The following is a 23,165-nucleotide window of genomic DNA, read 5'->3' on the forward strand; positions in this document are numbered from 1 at the left end:
GTATTAACAAAACCAAACATTTTGTTACTGAGCGTGAGCGAATCAGAAAATTTGAATGAATATGAGATGGACAAGTGCCATTTTTTTTATTAAGTTATTGGATAGATTCTCAAAGTTGTATATTTGTTCAATTATAAACTTGCAGAGTTGAAAATTATTGTTGTATATGTTGTAGAGATTTTATTCTAATTTTCACGTGAGTTTTATTCGGGTTGATACTGTATAATTCCAACAAGCGCCTTAATCTTAGATGAGTTAGATCTGTGTAAATTACAATACACAAATATAAAACATAAGTGGAAAGTAACATATATCAACTAGTACTTCTAATAAGTACCATGATAGAGGATGGTGTCAATAGTCGTATTAGTGTACTAAAGTATAAATGTCCTTAAAGATGTAGATAAGTGAATTTGTACATTAAATGAATTGCTAATGACCTTGGATATATGCCACATCGTAAATATATATGATATTATTTGTCATCTTAGCATTGTAACATACTACATTATTATTTATTGAGACTAGCTTTATAAGTCTTATTATAGCAACGCAATTTCAAAAGTTAATATTAATCATTAAAATATTCTTTATCACCGGGCTTATCACTTATATTTTGTGCCCGACATTAGATGTTTTACTTAATGATTTGTAATTCAATCTTTACAGTTGGGGATACATGTTGTGTTCATTTTTTTTTAATTCATTTTCAGCTGACCTCTCATAACTTGGCGTCCACTGTCTTGTCATCTTCGTACGTTGTCCGTCTGTTCAAGGAATTGTATATTTAAATTTAAATATACAATTCCTTGGTCTGTTAAACTTTTCCGAATGCTAACCAACATGATCGACGTGACAATATAGCATAGGGTAAAATGCAAGTTATGTCTATTATCTTGAAAACCGTCACAGATAGAGAAGAATCTGACAGAGGCAAACATGTTAATTTTTTTAGAATATACCGACGATAAATGTCAAACTACTTCTTATAGGAGTAAAAAGTAAAATCACAAAAATAATGAACTCAGAGGAGAATCCAATCGGAAAGTCCATAATCACATGGCAAAATCAAATGACAAAACACATAAAAACGAATGGACAAGAACTGTCATACCTGACTTGGTACAGGCATTTTCAAATGTAGAAAATGCTAGATTTGAACCTGGTTTTATAGCGCTAAACCTCTCACTTGTACGACAGTCGCATCAAATTAAATTATATGTATACATAATGATGCGTGAACTTAACAAACAGACAGTCCTTCAATGTTGACTTATTTTAGAAAAGTGGTAATAACTCTTATAAACCACTACCCCATTTTAAAAGCAATAGGTACATGTACCCTCTGATTATAGTATTATGATTATAGTACAGCAGTACTTAGTAAACATATATGTATACGACTTTCAACATCCTGTCAAAATAAATGATAAAATGTCATAGGTCAACTTTTGTTTAACGCAACCTAATATACTACAATGTTATATCACAAACATGCCTGCATGAAATGCATAACAAATTCTTAATGCAGACACTATTTAATTGCAAACTTGATGAACAAAAATGTAGCTACTAAATAGCTATGAAAGAGGGGCGAAAGATACCACAGCGACATTCAAACTCATAGATAGAATATAAGCTGACAACCTCATGGCTAAAAAAGAAAAAAGATAAACATACAAATAATAGTACACAAGACGCAACACAGAAACCATAAGACTAAGCAACACGAACCCCATCAACATCTGGGGGATCCTAGTTGCTCCGGAAGGGCAAGAAGATCCTGCACCACATGTGGCACCCATCGTGTTGCTTATGTTATTAAAAAACCGATGAATATCAAGTTGATGAATTTTAAAACAGTTTCAATGTTGATCATAATCATCATTCGAGGTGATCAGTTTCCATACTTTTGTGTTAGAATTGTGGCGCTGGTAATTGGTTTGAACTGATGTCTGAAATGTTTTTGATGACATATTTTTTTATTTATTAGGGACGACATCAAAAAAATCAATGAAGGATAAAAACACTTAATTCAAATATTTTGGGGATGGGGGTAGGGGTCAAAATTGCTGCAAGTTTTGTTAAATTGACATCAACTTATATATATATATCCTTATTGGTCAATCCTTTTTTCCCCAAATTAAGTTAAGAGGAGGAGGAGGGTCAGTGAAAAAACTATATGAATTAAGTTTTTCATCCTACATTGAACTTTTGATGTCGTCCCTTACTGAGTCTGTTTTTATAATACCGCTATAAAGGAAACTATATCCGTTAGTCAAGCATATTTATCGCATTATTTTATTTTCAATTATGATTTCACTTGTATCGTTGCTTCCAATTTTCATCTCCTCGATAGAATGATAGCACACTGGCCTCAAGGTGGCCTCAAGGGGGGATGTCTTGTGTGTGGTGCTTCTCCACAAAGGTCCTTGCAATTAGTAGCTATATTTTAAAAAAGAGAGAGATCTAAGATCATGCTATGTTTATAACAGAAAACTTGCTACGAGGCACGATAGAATGATAAAAATCGATGGCAGAATGATGTGTGACTGGTTAGGGTAACATTGCTTCTAGGCTGTGGACTGTAACTTTGTAAAATTCGACTGAGCAAATAGATCATGCATAGCATGTTCTTGTCCTGATAAACATTTAATATTTGCCGCTTGACGTTGAACACAATTAGTACCAGATTTTTTTTATCAAGATAACTGATATGCAATAGTGTTCTCCATCATAAAATATAGGACAATATACAAAACAAAATTTCAATGTTTAACGTGTAGTATATGCTAATACAATTGTACACATAATTTATCAACTAATCCATCGATTCCATTTACTATATATAAAAAGTCCTAGCTCGGGATTATGTGGTTTGATCGTTGTTGCACATATTGTTAAGTACCTTTTATCCGATATTTACATTTCGACTAACGTGCATATGAAGCACTCCAACTTGTAGATAAGTTTTTATCAGCAACACTCCGAGTCCGAAGTATATGGAAAGCCCAAGATATATAAACACATCTTAAACCTTTTATCAGATAAAATCTACACATTCATCACATAATATTCATTCACTTAAAAAATTATAAAACCAGAAATAAAACATTAATGGAACAAACTAATACAAGGTCACACTTTCCAAGACTAATACATACAAGATCATACAACATGTTTTCTTTCACTTCTGTGTACTGATTGTTTATATTTGTCTTGAAAATCTGGGTATTTTTATACATGTATGTTGTTATTGGCGACAATGGCCTTTGAATAAGTTTTCAGTAACTACCAGTACCCTTGCACATCTTGTCTTATTTATGTTATGTTTGTGCTTTTAATATGCCTATACATGTATATAAGTTGGGGAAATTGAGGAAAACCGTCTGTCGCGGAAAAATTCTGGCATAAATCTTATTCCTAGACAGACATAATTGCCATATGAGAAATGAAAATGGCGAGCATATCATCGATCTATGTAATAACAATAAATGACTGATAGGGGACCATTTTCCAAAACAAGATAATCCATAAACTAACACGGAAAATCACCAGATTAAAGAAGATTTAGCCAGTTTACAATAACAAGCTTTGATCAGCAATTGATAATCAGGGATGTCTTGGAGTCCCTAGGACTAACTGGACCAGTAAGAAGAAGCTTAGTTAGAAAAGCAGGGCAGGGGCGTAGCTACCCGGAGGCACGACAGCACGTGCATCCACGTCGTTTTCACAAAAAAAAAAAATCAGAAGAGAGAGAGATGATTTGGTCAATCGGATCGGAGACTGTTGGTGTCTTTTCCGTCTATCCCGGATATTAGTTTGACAACCTAGTTACAAGTGTTGATGAAGCTGTTCATTCAGAAAAAGATCGTAGCTCCGAAGTTGCGTGCACATTGATTCGGCATGCAAAAAAAGAAATGGCAAAATAAAAAATTTATAAATTGTCAATTTGAATGTTTAATGAAACACCTATATTGTCACTTTTTTTAATTGATGAAATATCATTAAATAACGACATTTGGTTTCAAAATAATTTTTTTTTTTTGGAGATTATGACAAAATCGGAAGCTTACTTGTATCTTTTACAAGATTTTTACTTTTGAATTTGTAATACCAGGGGCGTAGCTACCCGGAGGCACGACAGCACGTGCATCCACGTCGTTTTCACAAAAAAAAAAATCAGAAGAGAGAGAGATGATTTGGTCAATCGGATCGGAGACTGTTGGTGTCTTTTCCGTCTATCCCGGATATTAGTTTGACAACCTAGTTACAAGTGTTGATGAAGCTGTTCATTCAGAAAAAGATCGTAGCTCCGAAGTTGCGTGCACATTGATTCGGCATGCAAAAAAAGAAATGGCAAAATAAAAAATTTATAAATTGTCAATTTGAATGTTTAATGAAACACCTATATTGTCACTTTTTTTAATTGATGAAATATCATTAAATAACGACATTTGGTTTCAAAATAATTTTTTTTTTTGGAGATTATGACAAAATCGGAAGCTTACTTGTATCTTTTACAAGATTTTTACTTTTGAATTTGTAATAGTGGGAGACAAGCAGAGGAAGCTTCTAAATGGGTATGGAGGAAGAGAGAAAAACAGTGGAAGAGTTAGTGGGTTCGTGTCTGAAGTTAATCACCTCAGTCGGTGCACCCCTTGGAGATTGTCGAGGAAAGCGCCAAACCAGTCAAGAAGAGAGGATCCACTTGATAATAGAACCAGCTGAGCTCTGTGGCCGCTGTATTTAAGGTAATCACACTCCAGTGACTATTAGGAAAGACTAATTGACAACCATGGATATGATGGTGTCAACAAGGAAAGACTTGGCAATCGAGGAAGACCGGTACCAAGGCATTCAACAGTTTGACAAAAACTTACACACTGACAACAAGACAATGGACTCATATCGAGTTTGTAGGTGTTGAAAGATATGCAATAATGAGAAAGGACTCATTGCTTGATGAGACAGAGGAGAAGATGAAGCAGGAAACATACCACAGTTTTCAACACCTCTATGTACAAGATGAAAATTTTTAAAAGCAATGAATAAGTTACGAATGAATATAAACAGTCAACAGGAAGGAGGGAAAACATCATGGGAAAGAAATGACCCACCAACACCGATACCACCATCAGCTTGTAAGAAAGAATGAATCCAGTTTGATGAGGATGTATTACAAGTGTTGCATTCATCAATCGGAGTAGATGTAGACATGTGTTACATTCATCACTCGGAGTAGATGTAGACAGAAAGATAAAAAGCAATGTGTATCATTATCAATGCATTAAAAATTAAATGGTAGCTCCCTTATAGGTTTAGAATAGAAAAACAAAAATGGTGAAATCCAGAACACGAAGGAGAACAGAGGAGTAAGTAAAAATTGACAAACTGACGAGAGAACAACGCAACTTAACAAAGTGCTAAAAGAAAGCAGACATACACAAACGAGAGGCATTGAAAGAGCTAAGAAATGTAAACTGGGAAAGAATGCAAACACTTAGGAGAGCAAAGAACCTTAGAAAGAACCAAAAGGTAGGGGCTACGAATGAAATCAAAATTTTAACTTATTATTACGGCTTTATAGAGAAACTTCTCGGAGATGAAAGATCAGGTATTGCCCAAATGAAGTAATTTGACATTATGAGTTACTAAAGTGATCCGGACAGAGAAAAAGATCTTGGAGACCAACATAGATTGATAAGTCCAAATAAGCCAACAATAGAGTTTGATATGTCGGACTCACATTTTACGAGATTTTGAAGAAAGCGAGAGCAGCATCAGCACCAGGACCAAACGACATTCCATACAGTGTCTATGAGGACTGTCAAAACCTCGCAAATCAACTATGGATACTTGTCTAAGTGATATGGAGAAGAAATCGGTTACAAAAATCCGATGGTTATTTAATTCCAAAGTAGGAAGCTTGGAAAGAGCTGAAACAGTTTAGAACCATATCACTTCTCAGCTATATGGTAAAACTTTGTCTGGCAATCTTGGCAAAGCTGGTTACAAAATATACATGCTTGTCGAAAACTATATTGACACCTCAGTTCAGAAAGGTGCAGTATCAGGAGTACTAGGGTGTCTCAAACATACAAACGTTTTCATAAAGATTGTTCAAGATGTACCATACCAGTAGTTCTTTTCTAAGCAGCATGCATCTACTAGTAAAATAAGCAGAGAAGATGACCAGTTATGTAATCTGTGGTCAGTCAACCATTAACAATAGCATTCGGCCGGGGTTGACATGACAATAACAGCAAAATCAGTTTTTAAAGGCAAGTGGATGCTGCAAGACCTCGGCGAGCTTGTAGACTGGGCATGCATGAATTCAATCCTCCAAGGTCAAAGAGTCTGATATTAAAGAAAGGAAAGGTGTAGGACAGAAAGAAAGAGATAAACAAGCATGGAGAAACCAATCAAAAACTTAGTCAAGTGGTTTCTTTGAACGAACGAGAAAGCGTAGATGAGATGGTATCACAGGCAGGAAAGCGGAAGGACATTATAGACAAGTTTGGTGTACCTGGAAATTACAAGGCATGGTTCTATCAGAATTGAAAAGTACCAAGAATCACATTGCCTCTGTTGATGAACATCTCACTAAAAATTGTCTAGAGAGGATGTTCAACAGACACTTACGCAAATGGCTTGGGTTCCAAAGAGTTTTTGCAGCATTGGTTCGTACAGTACCAGTTCAAAACTTCGGCTATCACAGTCTTCTATTACCAAACAAAATATGGTGTTAAGAGACAGTAAAGATGACAAGGGACAGACGCAACTGTTGTTGTCAGGACAGGACAGAAATGGGAGACTTAGAATGCTGTTGACGTGCAGAGAGTCTATTAATTCATAAGGACATAGCGGGAGTGGTAACATCAGGATGACTTGGTTTTTTTTGAAACGCTTAGCAAACATTATGGCACTCAGCATATGTAAGACATAGAAGGGAACTTGTTTAGATACAATTGTTCCCCGTCGTGGAAAAGAAAGGATCGCCAAGTTAGAGCCGTCAGCATGAAACAACAAATACAATATTTGAAATGAAACATGGCACGACCAAGAACGATCAGTTGGCATGAGATGTGGAGATCAGTACACGACGTACGACCAACATCCTTGTGCGGTTAGCCAGTAAATCTAGAAAATGTTGTGTGGTCATGTAGGGCAGCTCTGGATGATAAAGGATGTACATGGCGCCATGACCAAGTCCTTCGAGAGATAGCAGCAGTCTTGGACCCACAGATGATGAAGAAGACAAAGATCGAGAAGGGGACCACTGTTAACTGGGAGCCATCATCAGATATAAACTGAGAGAGGCATCAAAATAAAATCAGCTAAGAAAGGTGCTAATATAGCAAGGCTCAAATCAAATGATTAAGCATAAAACAAAACCATGTATTTTTGGTGTGTTAGACAACTATGATGACAGACAAAATTGGGATAATATCAACTACAAGTTACTTATAGAACAAACAAAAAAACCCCAAATATGTAAAGGGAAACGTAAGAAGAAAAAAAGTGTAATTTTGAAGACCTGAAACAAACGACAGAACAATCAGCCGTTCTATGAGAATTAAATACTACATACAAAAAAAATTGAGAATGGAAATGGGGAATGTGTCAAAGAGACAACAACCCGACCAAAATAAAAAAACACAACAGCAGAAGGTCACCAACAGGTCTTCAATGTAGCGAGAAATTCCCGCACCTGGAGGCGTCCTTCAGCTGGCCCCTAAACAAATATATACTAGTTCAGTGATAATGAACGCCATACTAATTTCCAAATTGTACACAAGAAACTAAAATTTAAATAATACAAGACTAACAAAGGCCAGAGGCTCCTGACTTGGGACAGACGCAAAAAATGCGGCGGGGTTAAACATGTTTGTGAGATCTCAACCCTCCCCCTATACCTCTAACCAGTGTAGAAAAGTAAAAGCATAACAATACACACATTAAAATTCAGTTCAAGAGAAGTCCGAGTCTGATGTCAGAAGATGTAACCAAAGAAAATAAACAAAAAAATCTACATCTACATAGAAGCACAAAGTATAGAAGAAGTAAAAAAAAATATCTGAAAATGGCAAGGCAATTATTCGATATAATCGACCCAAATATAATCAATGTCGATAAAAAGTGATCAAGCTGCATGGTCAAAAGTATTCTACAATGGTTTCGTCATGATATTAAAAGAAGACGACATACAATCAAGGTAAAAAAAAGGGAAATAAAGAAATTTTAAATTTCATACATCCGAATAGTTATTTTGGATTTACTCTTTTCAGGAAAGCTCAAAGCCGAATATTTGAGAGCTACGGATGTAAAAGAACCGAAACAGTTATTGTCTAATTGTGAAATTATCAAAGAAAGACAACCTACCTAATTGTGAATTCAAAAGGACGTAGCTTTCAATCTTATCTTTGTCTACAATGAATTGAGATTTTTATCTTTCTGATTAAAAATCAGAGGGAACCTTTAGTTATAGAGAAGATGTAGTGATTTCAGAGAGCACAATAAAGGCATCTGTAGTATATTGCTGTTCGAAATTCATAAATCGATTGAGAAAAAACCAAATCCAGGTTACAAACTAAAACTGAGGGAAAAGCATCAAATATAAGAGAACAATGACACAACAGAAACACTAACATGCAACATTGTTTATATCCACTGTATTTAAACTCTGGTTGGTAGTTTAAACAATCATTCCACGTCTATTTCTTTTTAAATTAGAAATTAAATCTACCATTTGGGGGACAGGTTTGCATTCATTGTTGATGTCATTGGTTAGATTCCAGACTAGTAAGAAATCAGATTTGGAAGTGATGTGTCACCATTGAATAGGCTTGATATAACAGCAAACAAGATAAGGGGGATCCAGCCTAACTTATGTCAAACGTCTAACTGTATTTTTTTAATCAAAGCTAGAAATTCAAGATGCTAATCTAATGTGAAAAATATTCATGTTATGTAATTATATCCTATCCTAAGTGATATTGAAATATATCCAACTGAATATCAATAGATCCACCCTTGAGGTTACCTCATAGAGATAAATACAATATTGACAGAGAAATGTCTGTATACCGGTATTAATTTGATAGTATACTGCGAATGGTGAATATTGAGCAGTGATATTTTAACGTTAACTATGAAAAACTGGACCAATACTGAGGGGAAAGGCCAAACAATCCCAATTCAAATGAGATATGCCAATTCTTAAATTCATATTCCATAAAATGTTAAATAAGCAAAAGTTATTACATCTTAGGACCATGACTGATGGGAGAATACCAATTAATCTCCACCGAAATGAGATGCATATACAACTGCATACCAAATGTTACTTTTCTTCCATTAATCAATGGTTCCCTATAAATTGACCTGTAAAACTAACAGTAACACATACAGTGCAAAAGATTGATAGTTGATGAACCATTACTGATGGGACAGGACCAAATAATCTCCATGGAAAATAGATAAACTAATACACACTTCATTCTGTGTTCTTATATGAGGGGTGCCTCTTATAGTGATCCAATCAAAACATTACTCAAAGTGATTGAGACCACTAAAGTATAAAGGTTGCATTCATTTTGCAATGGAAAATTAAAATAAGCTATTGCCATTCATTAAGCATTGGAAGGCAATAAAATCAATGCAGATATCATTACAGTTGTTTGAACTACAGTTATGTATAAAGGAAGACAACTCAAATTTTAAATATAGCTTCAACAATGACATCATTGATATTTATGGAACAGATAGATCTACTAGATTCATGCATCATATACAGTTTCTTTAATTTTCTTGGTTATGCACATACACATTATTTCATAACTTGAGTATTTCAGTATATACTTCATTGATAAATTGTTTTGGTATGTAGCGTGTATAGAATGTTGTGTCCAATGCATAATGTTTCTGTAACTATTTACACAGAGATGTAATTTACACTTTTAGTAATTTTGATAATGCAAATGTTGAAATCAAATAGCAATACCTTAACATGCAAGCTATGCAAATTTGTAAGGTTAATGAACCATGACTGAGGGTACAGGGCTATACAATCTCCTTAGAAATGAGATGTGCCAATGCTAATACAACTGCATACCAAATACCATTTAATTTTCATACGTTGTTCCCTTTAAACAAACCTGGACACAAACATTAACTTGTAAACTATGTAAAAGTTAAGTCAATGCACCATGATGAGGGATGGGCCTAAGTAATCTCCATGGAAAGGAGACTTGCAATTGCCAATAAATTTGCATACAAAATATAATTGACTAAACATTAGAAGTTTCAAAGTCTAGACCATGACTGAGGGGAGGGGCCATATATCCTTCATTGTAATGAGATGTGTCAATTCTTAAACAACTGCATACCAATTAACATTGACCTACCACTAGTTGTTACCCATAAACTGACCTAATCACAAACTAATACATGAAAACTAAGTAAAAGTTTCAAAGTCAGTAGACAATAACTCAGGAGCCTAGAGTGAAATAATCTCAATGGATATGAGATATGCAAATGCTTATACAACTGCATACCAAATATCAGTGACCTACAAGTGGATCCCCATCAACTGACCTAATCACAAACTAAAACATGTAAACTAAGCAAAAATTGAGAGTCAATAGACCACGTCTAAGAGAGCTGGGTAAATAATCTCCAAGGGAATGAGATGTGTTATTGCTATTACAACAGCATATTGAATATCATTGACCTACCACTAATGGTTCCCAATAAACTAGACATAATCAGAAACTAATACATTGTTGATCCTGCCGCAGACACCATTAACAGTATACCTAGGACTTGCTTTGATAAATATCAACCAGCTACATTAGGATTTTGATTGTCTGAAAGCAATCTATGTCCAAAAAATGTTTGATGTCACCACAGAAATAGCATACTTTACTCTCAACCACCTGACTTAGTCACAAAAGTTATTTGACTAAATTTACATTAATTGCACCATACTTTATTATCATGATACAGGGTTAACAAATAAACACAATAAAATTTATACATTCAACACATTCATGTAAAAGTATAAAAGTTTCATAAGGAAACATATTTCTTATTTTCTATATAAGTTTTCAAGAATTAAGGTATAAACTTCCAGTATTGTAGTTTTTGGCTTAAATGTTTAAAAATTAAAACATAATACAGAAAACATGTGATCAACTCTGACTTTAAAAATAATTGAAATAGTTGTACTGTTGCACATTAAACATACTGTTCCTTACTTTGAAATAGCCATGGAAAATCTTGATCTCAAAAGTTGGTGGTTATTTTATATTTTTTTCTTTCGCATAAAGCGTCTTTTAAAAAAGCAAAGTTATTTTCTTTTTTTTGTTTGATTTAAAGTGCAAATTGGTTTAATATCATACAACATTCACACATTATCACATACATAAACATATATACAGTACAGTTCAGCTTGTTTTGTTCAATCTGTTCAATGAAAGCAATCAATATAGGCAACAAAAGTAGAAAAGCAACACTTAATTTGAAAACCAAAGTGGTATTGTAAAAAAACAGAAAATGGCTGCCCTATATGTTAAAATACATTAACCAATTTTTATGGTGAAATTATTCAAGCAGCAGTATTTCTAGAAAAAGTTCAATACTGTTTTCCTAGCAACCAATTCAAATTTAAATATGCGTAAAAATATTAGGTTGCCAAGTAGTTGGTTTTATGATGTTTATAGCTGGTATTAATACATGAAAAATACATACAAAAATCATTTACCATTTAGTTCCTTTAAAACTTTATGTCATGAAATAGTAGCTTATATGATAAATAATGTAAAATACCCATAATACCTCATGATTCACTGGTAGTACATAAAACACCCTTTATCTAATAAAATAAATAACAAAAATTCATGGCTAGTACCGATACTTAATGTAATATACAGGTGGATCTGTCAAAATTAATCTGGCTCTGCAATACAAAGCACATAGATTCTAAAGTAGGATCTGGTGTATTCTAATGCCTAGCACAGTACAATTATCACGGTAAAAAAAATTGAAACTTTCTCTATTTTTCATATCAGGTTGTATATTGGAACCTTTATCATTCTAAAAAATATTTCAAAATTGTTAAATAACAACATTCAATATTACACTTTGGTTGTAACCAAAATTAAAATCAGAATAGCTGTCTGATGTAGAGTTTTAACATATTTCAGAATTTTTGGCATTTATTTTAAAATTGTCAATATTTGAGTAACTGCAAAAAAAATATTTGACATTCCATCGAAAATCTCCCAAAATGTTCACATTTACTTTATTTTTTATTCCAGGAAGGTCCTTGGTTAAGTCTTACAATCAACACCCAAATGTATTCTCTCCACTATAAGCAATGTATAAGAAACCATCATCATCTTTATGTTCCTCGTAAACTTGTCCCATACTGGCACTAAAATGAAAGATTACAATATATAAATAACACTATGAATTAACATGTTCTTCATAAATTTTATAACAGAGAGTTTAAATATGTTGTGTAAAAAGTGTTGTTATTCGGTTTGGCAGAACTTTAGTATATAAGGTAACTGCACAAGTTTAAAGTTATATAGAGGATTGATTAGTGACTAAACCAGCACACGTTTCACAGTTAGAAATCTAATTTTTCTTCTACAAAATTATTTATGTATTTTTGTTGTCATATTGTTGTAGTATCTAAAACATGTTGTTGATATTTTTTTTTTGTTACAGCTCCCATGCGATTTCTTGTGTGTTAATAGGGACATTATATTTTAGTTTAGACTTTGAGGAAGAGGAGTTTTTTTGTATAAGCAAATAAAAGTAAGAGCTGGTCACTGCATCATTCAGTACCCTAACATTGTGTTTAGGTTTTATTGCATTCAGTAGGGAAAGAACATAATTGCATGTTCTCAATCATGTTCACATGGTTTCAAAGAAGCTGGTGCATTTTAGCACATAAATAGTGTATGCTAGTTAAAACGAAGTAAATTTAAAACATAAATTGATTGTCAAACATAGTGTACCTGGATTGTGGTAGTACTTTGCCAACAAACAAGAAGATAGCTTTCTCTGATGGCAGTTGAATTCTTTTTCGTATAATCCACATAAACTGAGCTACAGAAATGTCATTAGGAACAAGGAATTTTCTCTTGTCTATATCTTGTATGTGAGACTTTGGATCTTTTTCTACTATCACCTAAAATAGAAAATATATCAACAAGTGAATGTGTGTACAGGTAGCACAGGAAATTTGAAAATTAAAAAAACAATAGTGCTGGGATGTGATTTGAAAAAGTTTTTGTCTGTTCAATACAACAGCACTGGATTGTATTATCACTTTTAAATAACAAAGCGTTTAAACAACCTCAGGAGAACACTGTGTGAGATTAATTTCATTGTGATAATATTAACAACAAAAATACAGAAAACATCAGGAATTAATTCATGTATTAAACCAAATTTTACATTCTAAATTTCCATATGAAAAAATCTGTCAAAAAAAACCACAAGTGATTTAACTCTTTTTTTCTCTCAAACAAACTCATGTTGAAGGCTGTACTTTGACATATAATGGATATAGGAAGATGTGGTGTGAGTGCCAATGAGACAACTCTCCATACAAATAACAATTTAAAAAGTAAACCATTATAGGTTAAAGTACGGCCTTCAACACGGAGCCTTGGCTCACACCGAACAACAAGCTATAAAGGGCCCCAAAATTACTAGTGTAAAACCATTCAAACGGGAAAACCAACGGGCTAATCTATATAAACAAAACGAGAAACGAGAAACACGTATATATTACATAAACAAACGACAACTACTGTACATCAGATTCCTGACTTAGGACAGGTGCAAACATTTGCAGCAGGATTAAACGTTTTAATGGATCCAAAAAAATGGTTTACTTGTAAACAAATTTTGACTTGGATGGGAAGTTGTCTCATTTTGCACTCATACCATATCTTAATATGTATATAATATATAATCATATGTATATAATAATTTCTTCTAATATGCTTGCAATAGAAAATGAAATAGTTCATCATTTTTTGGTCAGTATACAGCTGCATTGATATGGTTTGATAATGACCCTTTGAGGAGTATCAATCGAGAAGCACATCTTACCCCTAAAACCTGTGAATATCCATACATTAATGAACCGTCAATTTAATGAAACTATCGGAAAATGACTAAAGTAATGTAAGATACATTAGAATGGAACATGTACATGATGTAGAGCTGCTTTTTTTTATATTCCAAAATGACAAAGGTAATATTGCCATGTTTACAAAATGACTGACTGTCAGGTTGAAATGGTATGTAATGAGGAGTTCAAGATGTATCCAGGGGCGTAGCTAGGTATTCAGTCAACTGTAGGCACCACATGCCAAGAAATTGCCTCCGTTGAAATTCTGCAAACACCCCATAGAGCAAATTACATGGATGATTAATATTGACCATTTGGTATATGGCTGTGTTCTAAGCGACACGTACATGAAGGTCATAAATTAATTTGTTGAATGAAATCAAATCTTTAACTACTAATGGGTGCCGCAGGAGGTTGACCAGAATTTTTAGCGAAGATTTCTTGGCATGAATCAGCAGGGGGTCTGGGGGTCGCTCAAGGCTCCCAGTAGGTCCAGGGCAGAGTCCTGTTAGGGAGTTCAGGGGGGCTTTGCCAACGGAAAAAGGTTTTCAGCGTTTTAGCAAAATTTTATGTACAAAAATATTAAATTTACTGGTTATTTAATCATGATAATTATAATATACATGATGAAAAGTTCGAAGAATTATGAATAATGTACCATAACATCTGACTGGTGAAAATTTTTAAATAACACAGTGCAATCCATCATATAAACAATATTACAATATGCATCGCCCAGCGTAGATCACCGTATCCCTTTAATTAAGCAGTACAGCCTGTTTGGTATTAACATATCTTTTTCGTTTCTGATTGATATATACGTTTTACTTAATTAATAGTACATAGTGATGATCCTTCATTTAAATAAAATAGGCAATTAAACACTGATACTACTATACAATGTATAATAGAACTATCCTTTTGGCTAGACATCAACCATCAATCTTTTGAATCTTAAACCTTCACCCTAGCCACACAAACACATACAGACATACTCAAAATTACTGGAATCCAGTTGATTTTTTTGATTGATTTTTTTTCACATCCAGTGTCAAATATTTATGCAAGTTCAGGACTGTTGAATTCATTTTTTTTACAATAAATACAACTTGGAGCTAGGTCCTGTAATATGTGTCGTCCAGGACGAAGGTCTGGAAATTTAAAAATGCCATGCATTTGAAAATGAGGGATTATTGGATAGGAGCAGAAATTTTGCTTTAAGTAGACCAACTACGAATTCCTCAAAGAGTTGCACTCTCTCTACATTATTGTACAACTAGGCATCGAATTTAATGTCCCCATTCTGACCAGACCTGACTATGTATTTATACATCCTGCACAGCCAAACGGACGACCAACATTGGCAAGTCGGGTGAAGACAAAATGGAAAGCTCGTTGAAAACTAACAACAACTAATTAAATCAAAGCGCTGTAAGCGCTGAAGGCAGTTAACCAAAACCAAGGCAACCGTAATTATGAAAACTGTGGCAATGTTGCCTCAACATTAAACATTCATATATAGTACATTCATGTTTATCTAATGATTTATTCATTAAGGCAAATAATTTATATGTTATCAAGGTTTCAAAAGCAATGCATATATCAATGTATATTTGTTTATGGTGATTCTGCAGTGGTACAAGTTCCCAATGATTGCAGTTGTTCTACTTGGTAGTTAACCTTGGTTTTATTTGACTGCTAGAAGTTCAATTTGACTTAGTATGAACATGTTATAGTATGAATGGACTGGTTTCCCTGTTATGAAAAGAAAACTGAGTTTGTGTTCTATAGTACAAAAGTTATGAGACACGAATCAGACAAATGTTCACTACAACAGGGATCAAAGGTGAGGTCTGACTGACCTGCCCATAGTAAATGTAAATGATTTGTTATTTTGTCCCATACATATGAATATATATAATTTAGGGGTGGGGATCTCAACGGTTTTCAAGTTCTCAAACAGGTAGGGATAGGCAGAGGATTTAGGGGGCAGGGGCAAAAAAATTGGTTGCTTATATAGGGAATCACTGGAGTGGGCCCCACTTAGGTCGGTCAGTGGGCCCGACCCTAGGGAATTCCCCTACATTTCATTTTAATTGTTATATTGTTCATGAGTATATATGGTTTAGGGGTGGAGATGTCATTGGTTTCCAAATTCTCAAACAGGAGGGGTAGGGTGACCCCAGGGACTCCCCCTATATTTCATTTAATTAGTTATATTGGCCCATACATGAATATATATTGTTTTGGTGTGGGGATCTCGACCGTTTCGAAGTTCTCAAACAGGAGGGTTGGGGTGACCACAGGGACTTCCCCTATATTTCATTTGATTTGTTATATTGTCCCATACATGAGTATATATGGTTTAGGGGTAAGGATCTTGACCATTTCCAAGTTCTCAAACAGGAGGGTGAACAGTGACCTCAGGGACTCCCCCTATCTTTCATTTGAATTGTTATATTGTCCCGTACATGAATATATATGGTTAAGGGGTGGTGATCTCAACGGATTCAAATTCTCAAACAGGAGGGGGTGGGGTGACCCAAGGGACTCCCCCTATATTTCATCTGATTTGTTATATTGTCCCATACATGAATATATATGGTTTAGGAGTGGGGATCTCGACCATTTTTAAATTCTAAAAACAGGAGGGGTGGGGTAACCCCCAGCGACTCTTCCTATATTTCATTTGATTTTTCATATTGTCACAAACATGAATATATATGGTTAAGGGGTGTTGATCTCGACCGTTTCCAAGTTCTCAAACAGGAGGGGGTGGGGTAACTCCAGGGACTCCCCCTATATTTCATTTTTTATTTATTATATTGTCCTATACTTGAATATATGCAGGGGTTGATTCAGACGGGGGGAGGGTTGCGGGCTTGCACACCCCTTAAATTTGCAAAGCACGGGTTGTTCTCAGCTTAATAAAGAATATTCCAATAATTTTACCTCAAATTTTTTTAGCCTCGCTCTGCTCGGCAAAAATTTAAGTTTGAGCCCCTCCTAACCTATAATCCTGGATCTGCCCCTCATATGGTTTAGGGGTGGGGAGCTCGACGGTTCCAAGTTATCAAACAGGAGGGGATAGAGTGGCCCAAAGAATGCCACCTATATATCATATGATTTACTTACATCAAGGTATATATAATATAGTTGCATTATTTGTGAAAATAAAGAAACTTTCAGCTACTTTAATTGACCCTTCAAAATTGAGAAAAACAAATATCCCTTCAAAATTGCAGTAATATATTTACACTTTAAAAGCATCTCACATGCATTATCACCATTTATCATTTATAAAGAAAATTTAGACTGTGACCATGAACATGTATATTGTTAGATATACTGTTCCCAGCTGTCACTTTGTATTGTATTTTTAAATTAAAATTTGTCAAAAAGTAATTTTGAGTTTCTGAATAAAATATTTTCTGCTTTTTCTTTCTTTTACATATATCTTTTGGTTTACAATTCTAGTGTTTATATTCATTTACCATGCATAGATGTATTTTTTCACCTGCTTGGATTTATTTTGTAAATGATCGCCAAACCAGGAATTACCCTTATCCGCTTCCGGAATCGGATCCGATATTGTAAAATTTTGTCTTCACGGCCGCCATTGTTACGTGTTTACAATGTTGTTTTTGTTAATCAGATAAGATTTTACTCGAATTTATACAATATTTGTCGGCGATTTTCTGTATAAAGCTAGCTGTTGAACAACATGAAAATCGCTGTCATGACTAATAATGATAAAAATAAGTTTTTAGCTCGTTTAATTGGAGACTTTGATGAACATGTTGAAAAGGTTTGCAAAGTAATTTCTTATTTTCTTTCAAGTGACTACGTCGGGCGTAGCTAGAAACCAACTATCCTATTCGAAATTTTGCTTGCAAAAGTGGAAGGTCGCGGACCCCGGACCACCGCTAATTTGCACACCTGCCTCCAAACTGAAAAGCTAAGAAAATTTCTTTTTCTAATTTGAAATTGCCGCCAACAGCATGAACAGTTGAACTTATTAGGACTACTGACGTACAAAATGTAGTTGTACTACGTATTGATGACAAACAATATTCCTACGACTTTTGTCATTTGGGAAATCTAAACTTCTTGTCTTAAGAGATTTTCGGCGATTAAATATTTCATACAATTGTTCTTTGACATCTTAGCTAAAAGCACAAGTCATAATGAACTACACAAGGATTCTTAATAAGCACTACTTCCTATGTGTAACTTTAAAACTTTTGGATAAATCGACGATCATTTAAGGTTTTTCTGGTCATATTTTTTGTAATCCAGAATAAAAAGTATTAAAAAAGTGTTCAATTAGTTATATATAACATAGTAGCGAGCTAGATAATAACAATGGCAAGTATTTCAGCATTTATTGGGTAGAACACAAATCTAGGGTGTTCGCATAATGCAGCTTAACTGCATAAAAACTCATGTGTCTAAGTTGAGGTTCATTCAAGTTTTTGTTGATAGAAGTGAAATGATCTGAACCAAAGTTCTAGTTTACAGTTTATATATAAGGTAAACTCGTAAAAACATTCAATTCTATCCAATACATATTAATTCACTAAGGACGAGAGACTAGTGTACACAAGACATTCGATATTTAAAGAGTTTTGACAACTTTACAGGCTTTCATCTACAGATAGCGTTGTTTATTATTTTTTTTAACAAAAAATTAAAGTGAAAAAAAAAATATTTGTGAAAAAATTATGTGTAGGCATGTGCCTAAATGCCTAACGGCAGCTACGCCCCTGGTATCCAAATTGTGTGAAACAATTATGGAAATGAAGTTTGATCAAAGTACCGTAAAGCTGTGATAAGTTTTTACATGTCAAAATAGAACAGTGAAAAGTGAAGTAAAAAAGTAGGAAATAAATAAAGACAATATAATAATGATACGTACAGGTATTCTCTCTGGGTATTTATCTTTAATCTTTGTTGATTCTGCTTTTCTTTGTTCTGTAATAAACAAAATTATTTGTCATTATAAAACACACAATTTAGAAATTCATGCCTATGCTTATAAATTATATATATGAATGAAATATTTTTTACCAAATAGTCATCCTTCAATTTTCTAGGTTATGGTCTTTGTTTACACATGTATGTGTGTATTTATAGTTTTGGTCTTTGTTTACATGTACATGTGTATATATATTTTTGTCTTTCACCTGTTGGTACATGTACCTGTAATCAATAACCTGATCAATGTGTCAAAATGATCAGTGTTAATTCAATTGTGTAATCATATGTCATTTACTCTAATTGAATCACAGATTTGTATATTTGTAAATAACAATTTTGGATTGAATTAACTAATTAAGGCTATTGACAACATAACCTTAGGCTATACAATAAATTATGTAATACATTTAAATAATTCACTTTAATCATGGGTAATTCTAAAACTCACTAATGATGATCTTCTATCCCCTAAAGGCATTTAAAATATTAAAAGTTCTAACGAGAACAACATGTACAAATAATTGATCAATTAAAAAAAAAATATGAATTTTAGAAAGGAAAGACATCTGTTCACTACAATCATTTGACAATAGCATACATGTATTGTAACAAAAACACTACAGAGTCTAGAAAGTATTTTTCTACTTATAGAAATGAATATAATATATCAGTTTGTGAAATACAAATGAAGAACCATAACCATATACATATATCATTGTAAACCTGGTTGAAGGAATCTTATCTTTGCTCAGGCTGATTTTGACTTATTCTAAGTTTGATGTACATTATCAGCATATATATACATATATATGAACAGTTAATATACCAATACATGTATCATTTACACACACCAGCATATCTATTGTGAATAAGAATGTACAAGACAAAACCCAAAATATAACAGGTTAAAAAAGCTTATAACAACAGATAACAGTATGTTCCATCTGTCAAGTGATCAACAATCAAAAGAAGTTAGAATTTCAACCAAATTAGAATAACTTCAAACTTTCAACTCGACTGAATGCTAACCATCCAGTTACTTTTAGAACTAAAATTCAACTAAAAGACAAAACTTGGAACCAGTCTGGGCAGTATTGGGCACTATAAAATAACATGTTTCACCTCGACAATTTCTATTTCACTCTGAAGTTCCGGGGTTGGTGTCTGTTGCTGGACATCATTATCATAATTTTTGTTTTGTACATACATGTTCATGTAAATCAGGCTGTTTGTTTTCTTGTTTCAATTGTTTTCATTTTGTTTTTTCTGGGATTTCATAGCTCGTAATGGGATAATGTAATATAAATTCTTCTGTAGTCGCTAACATCTTCTGTATTTCATTTTGGTCTCAGGTAAATTGTTATCTGATTGGCAATCAACCTACATCTCCTCTTTGAATATTCTACTGGAGTACAAACCAAGCTTACAACTATGACCATCACCTTACTTTTTTCAATCATCTGATTTCCTTTACCCCAAAATTACTTGTTTTTTTAAACTTTCATATATGTATCAGTTCTCATTTCAGAAAAGTTACAAACAATAACTATTTTTATCTAGGTCAGTGTGAAATTTTTCCATGAGAAACCTCATTAATCATGTTAATACTACAACATAAAATAAAACCTGAAGTACATTGTATTTTGGTACAATGTAACATCACTGACAATGTTGTTTAAATAAAAAAAATGATTTGAAATGGGAAAATATCATATATGTATTTGTCCTTAGTTCTTAATAATGATAAGCTATCCAATTGAAAAATCATACCAAATATCATGATTTTTTGTATACATAGAAAATGTTACTTGAATAAAATTTTGAGTAATGCATGATTGCAGGTGAATGTACATGATATATATACCAATAATCTAAAGCTAAATAAAATTTATGACATCTTTTGTACTATGAGTAAATATATCAGTTATGTAATCCACTATGACAAATCAAAAACAGAAAATTTCAAGTTTAAAAATTATAATTTATAGTGTTCAATTTAGACATTATTAAACCTATAAATACATGTTATATGGCTTATTTCATAGTAAGGTTTTATTATAGAAGTACATGTCTTATTTGAATACGCATAGAACACATTAATATATTGACTTTCATAAGTAGGACAGATCAACAATGGCGTTTGTTTACAAACAAATCTTAAGAAAAGGTGAACAAAACCACACATATCCTATTTTGACCTTGTTTTACGAAACCTTATATTGTCACGCTTCAATACCAGCAGATTTAACCAAAACAATATTAAAAATACAAACCGAACGTGTGCTCTTCCCTAAACTTGAACTTCATCCTGTTAAAATGCGGAAAGTAAAAATATGTGTGACGATTTGACAGCTGACTTCGACTATGGTTTCTTCTTTGTGACGTAAAACCGGAAGCGGAAGAAAGAAGCAACGAGGCAACAACGAAGAAAATGGCGAATGCTGAAGTTTATACAAATCATGTTTCTTCTAGACAAAATGAAATATTAAGGTGTGAAGCGCACTTTTTTCTATAATTTTCTTCTCAAACTTTTATTGTTAATTCGTTTAAAAGGTTGTTAGGACGTGAAAGTTTTTGTTCCGACTTGCTAGTTTATAAAAAAATGCTTCTTTTCCTTGTTGACATTTTGGTGTATAGCTGCATCCTAGACAGTCTTATTGGCTTTTTGTGTGAAAAACACATAATCCTCATGCTTTAAGTTATCTGGGCTCTGGGTCATACATCTAGGTATTGGGTCTGTTCACTCGTCTTCTAGACCGAATTCCCTATATTGCTTAATAGCATTGCTATACATAATGCATATAGTTACTAATACACCTTCTCGCTAATCCCGGCTGACCCGGCCGCTTGAACTTTTGACGTCAACAACAATCACTTTTTCATTGTGGCGTCAGATATTTTGTTTTATGACGTCAAAATTTTACGGGAACCTGTTTGATTTCCAGCAATGAGGGGGGATAGGACCTTTATCGGGACTCCGGGATCGGGTGTTTTTAAGCTCGGGATTTCGGGATTGACCCTTTCGGGATCCGGGAATCCTTTTTTTCGGATTTCGGGATGTCGGGATTTGCTTTATTTAAATTCGGGACCTCGGGATTTCGTTTTTTCAAGTCCGGGATTTCGGGATCAAGACCCCTCCTATCCCCCCTCAGCAATGGCGGACAAATAGCGAAAAGGCCATAGTTATTATATTTTTAGTTTTACGAAATTTTTTGACAAAACCAATGGGTAGGAGGACGAAAATAAAAAAAAAAAAAAAATGCTGCTGCTGATTTTTTTTTAAAACCAACCGTTAATATCAAATTTTTTTTTTATTATTTCACCAGGAGACTTTCTACTAGTGTAACGAACTATTTTTTTTTCTTGACAAGGTTTGAATTGAAAATCAATGTGCAACAACTTACTAAATCACCAAGAGCATAAATTTAGATCCTTTCATGCAGTTATGAACTAAAAATTATTTTTTTTTGCATGAAAAACACACGGTCGGAGGAGAAAAAAAAATAAAAATCATCATTTTTAATTTTATTTTTTTTCCTATTTGGCAAAAATTAGGGTAGGAGGGTTCGTAAAACTAAAAATAAAAAAACTACGGCCTAAGGTGTATTTACATTCGCTTTTTATTGATTTTGCTATTTCCGTTATTATTTTTTTGTGCAATATAGAGACAGAAAGCAGTGCCCATTCAAAACAGGAGATCGCGCTTATTTTGTATTTGTCAGACATCCTTACCTGTGTAGATGCCCAGTTTTTATACATTTTCGTTTGTTACTAGGATCAAGAACCTTTCTATGTCCAGATAAGGCCAAAATAAAAAGATTGTATGTTTGCCCAAACGCGACCGACCCAAAATAAACCGGCCGACTCAAATTCTTTTTTATGTTTTTTTGAAGAATTTTTTTTTTCGGATTTTTTGGGGTCCGCTCCGTCATCGTACAAAACTTAATGTTTGTCGTCTTTGCGTTTGAAAGTAACTGTAAATAAGATTAAAATGAAAGCGTATAAGAGACGCAGTTAATCGATATTC

The 23,165-nt window shown here is 33.6% G+C and overlaps 2 protein-coding genes across 8 annotated transcripts in view; one reads left to right on the top strand and one right to left on the bottom strand.

Moving 5' to 3' along the window:
- Positions 1-10,977: 10,977 nt before the first annotated feature.
- On the bottom strand, positions 10,978-21,546 carry LOC143080924 (gamma-aminobutyric acid receptor-associated protein-like 2). Its single transcript, XM_076257089.1, has 4 exons — positions 21,412-21,546; positions 19,077-19,132; positions 13,032-13,204; positions 10,978-12,439 (listed from the first exon to the last, which is right to left on the bottom strand). The coding sequence occupies exons 1-4, from the start codon at positions 21,443-21,445 to the stop codon at positions 12,349-12,351; spliced, it is 354 nt and encodes a 117-aa protein (XP_076113204.1). The 5' UTR covers positions 21,446-21,546; the 3' UTR covers positions 10,978-12,348.
- LOC143080912 (serine/threonine-protein kinase PRP4 homolog) overlaps positions 21,516-23,165 on the top strand; it is a 33,017-nt gene continuing 31,367 nt past the window's right edge. For all 7 annotated transcript variants that reach the window (XR_012979820.1, XR_012979822.1, XR_012979821.1 and 4 more), the window contains exon 1: positions 21,516-21,628. Coding sequence is in view for 1 of the 7 variants with exons in the window: in XM_076257069.1 (XP_076113184.1) it covers positions 21,570-21,628 (59 nt within the window). In the remaining 6 variants the exon portion in view is untranslated. The remainder of the gene's footprint in view (positions 21,629-23,165) is intronic.

Source organism: Mytilus galloprovincialis, chromosome 6, assembly GCF_965363235.1.
Source record: "Mytilus galloprovincialis chromosome 6, xbMytGall1.hap1.1, whole genome shotgun sequence".
In the NCBI taxonomy this organism is placed as follows: domain Eukaryota; kingdom Metazoa; phylum Mollusca; class Bivalvia; order Mytilida; family Mytilidae; genus Mytilus; species Mytilus galloprovincialis.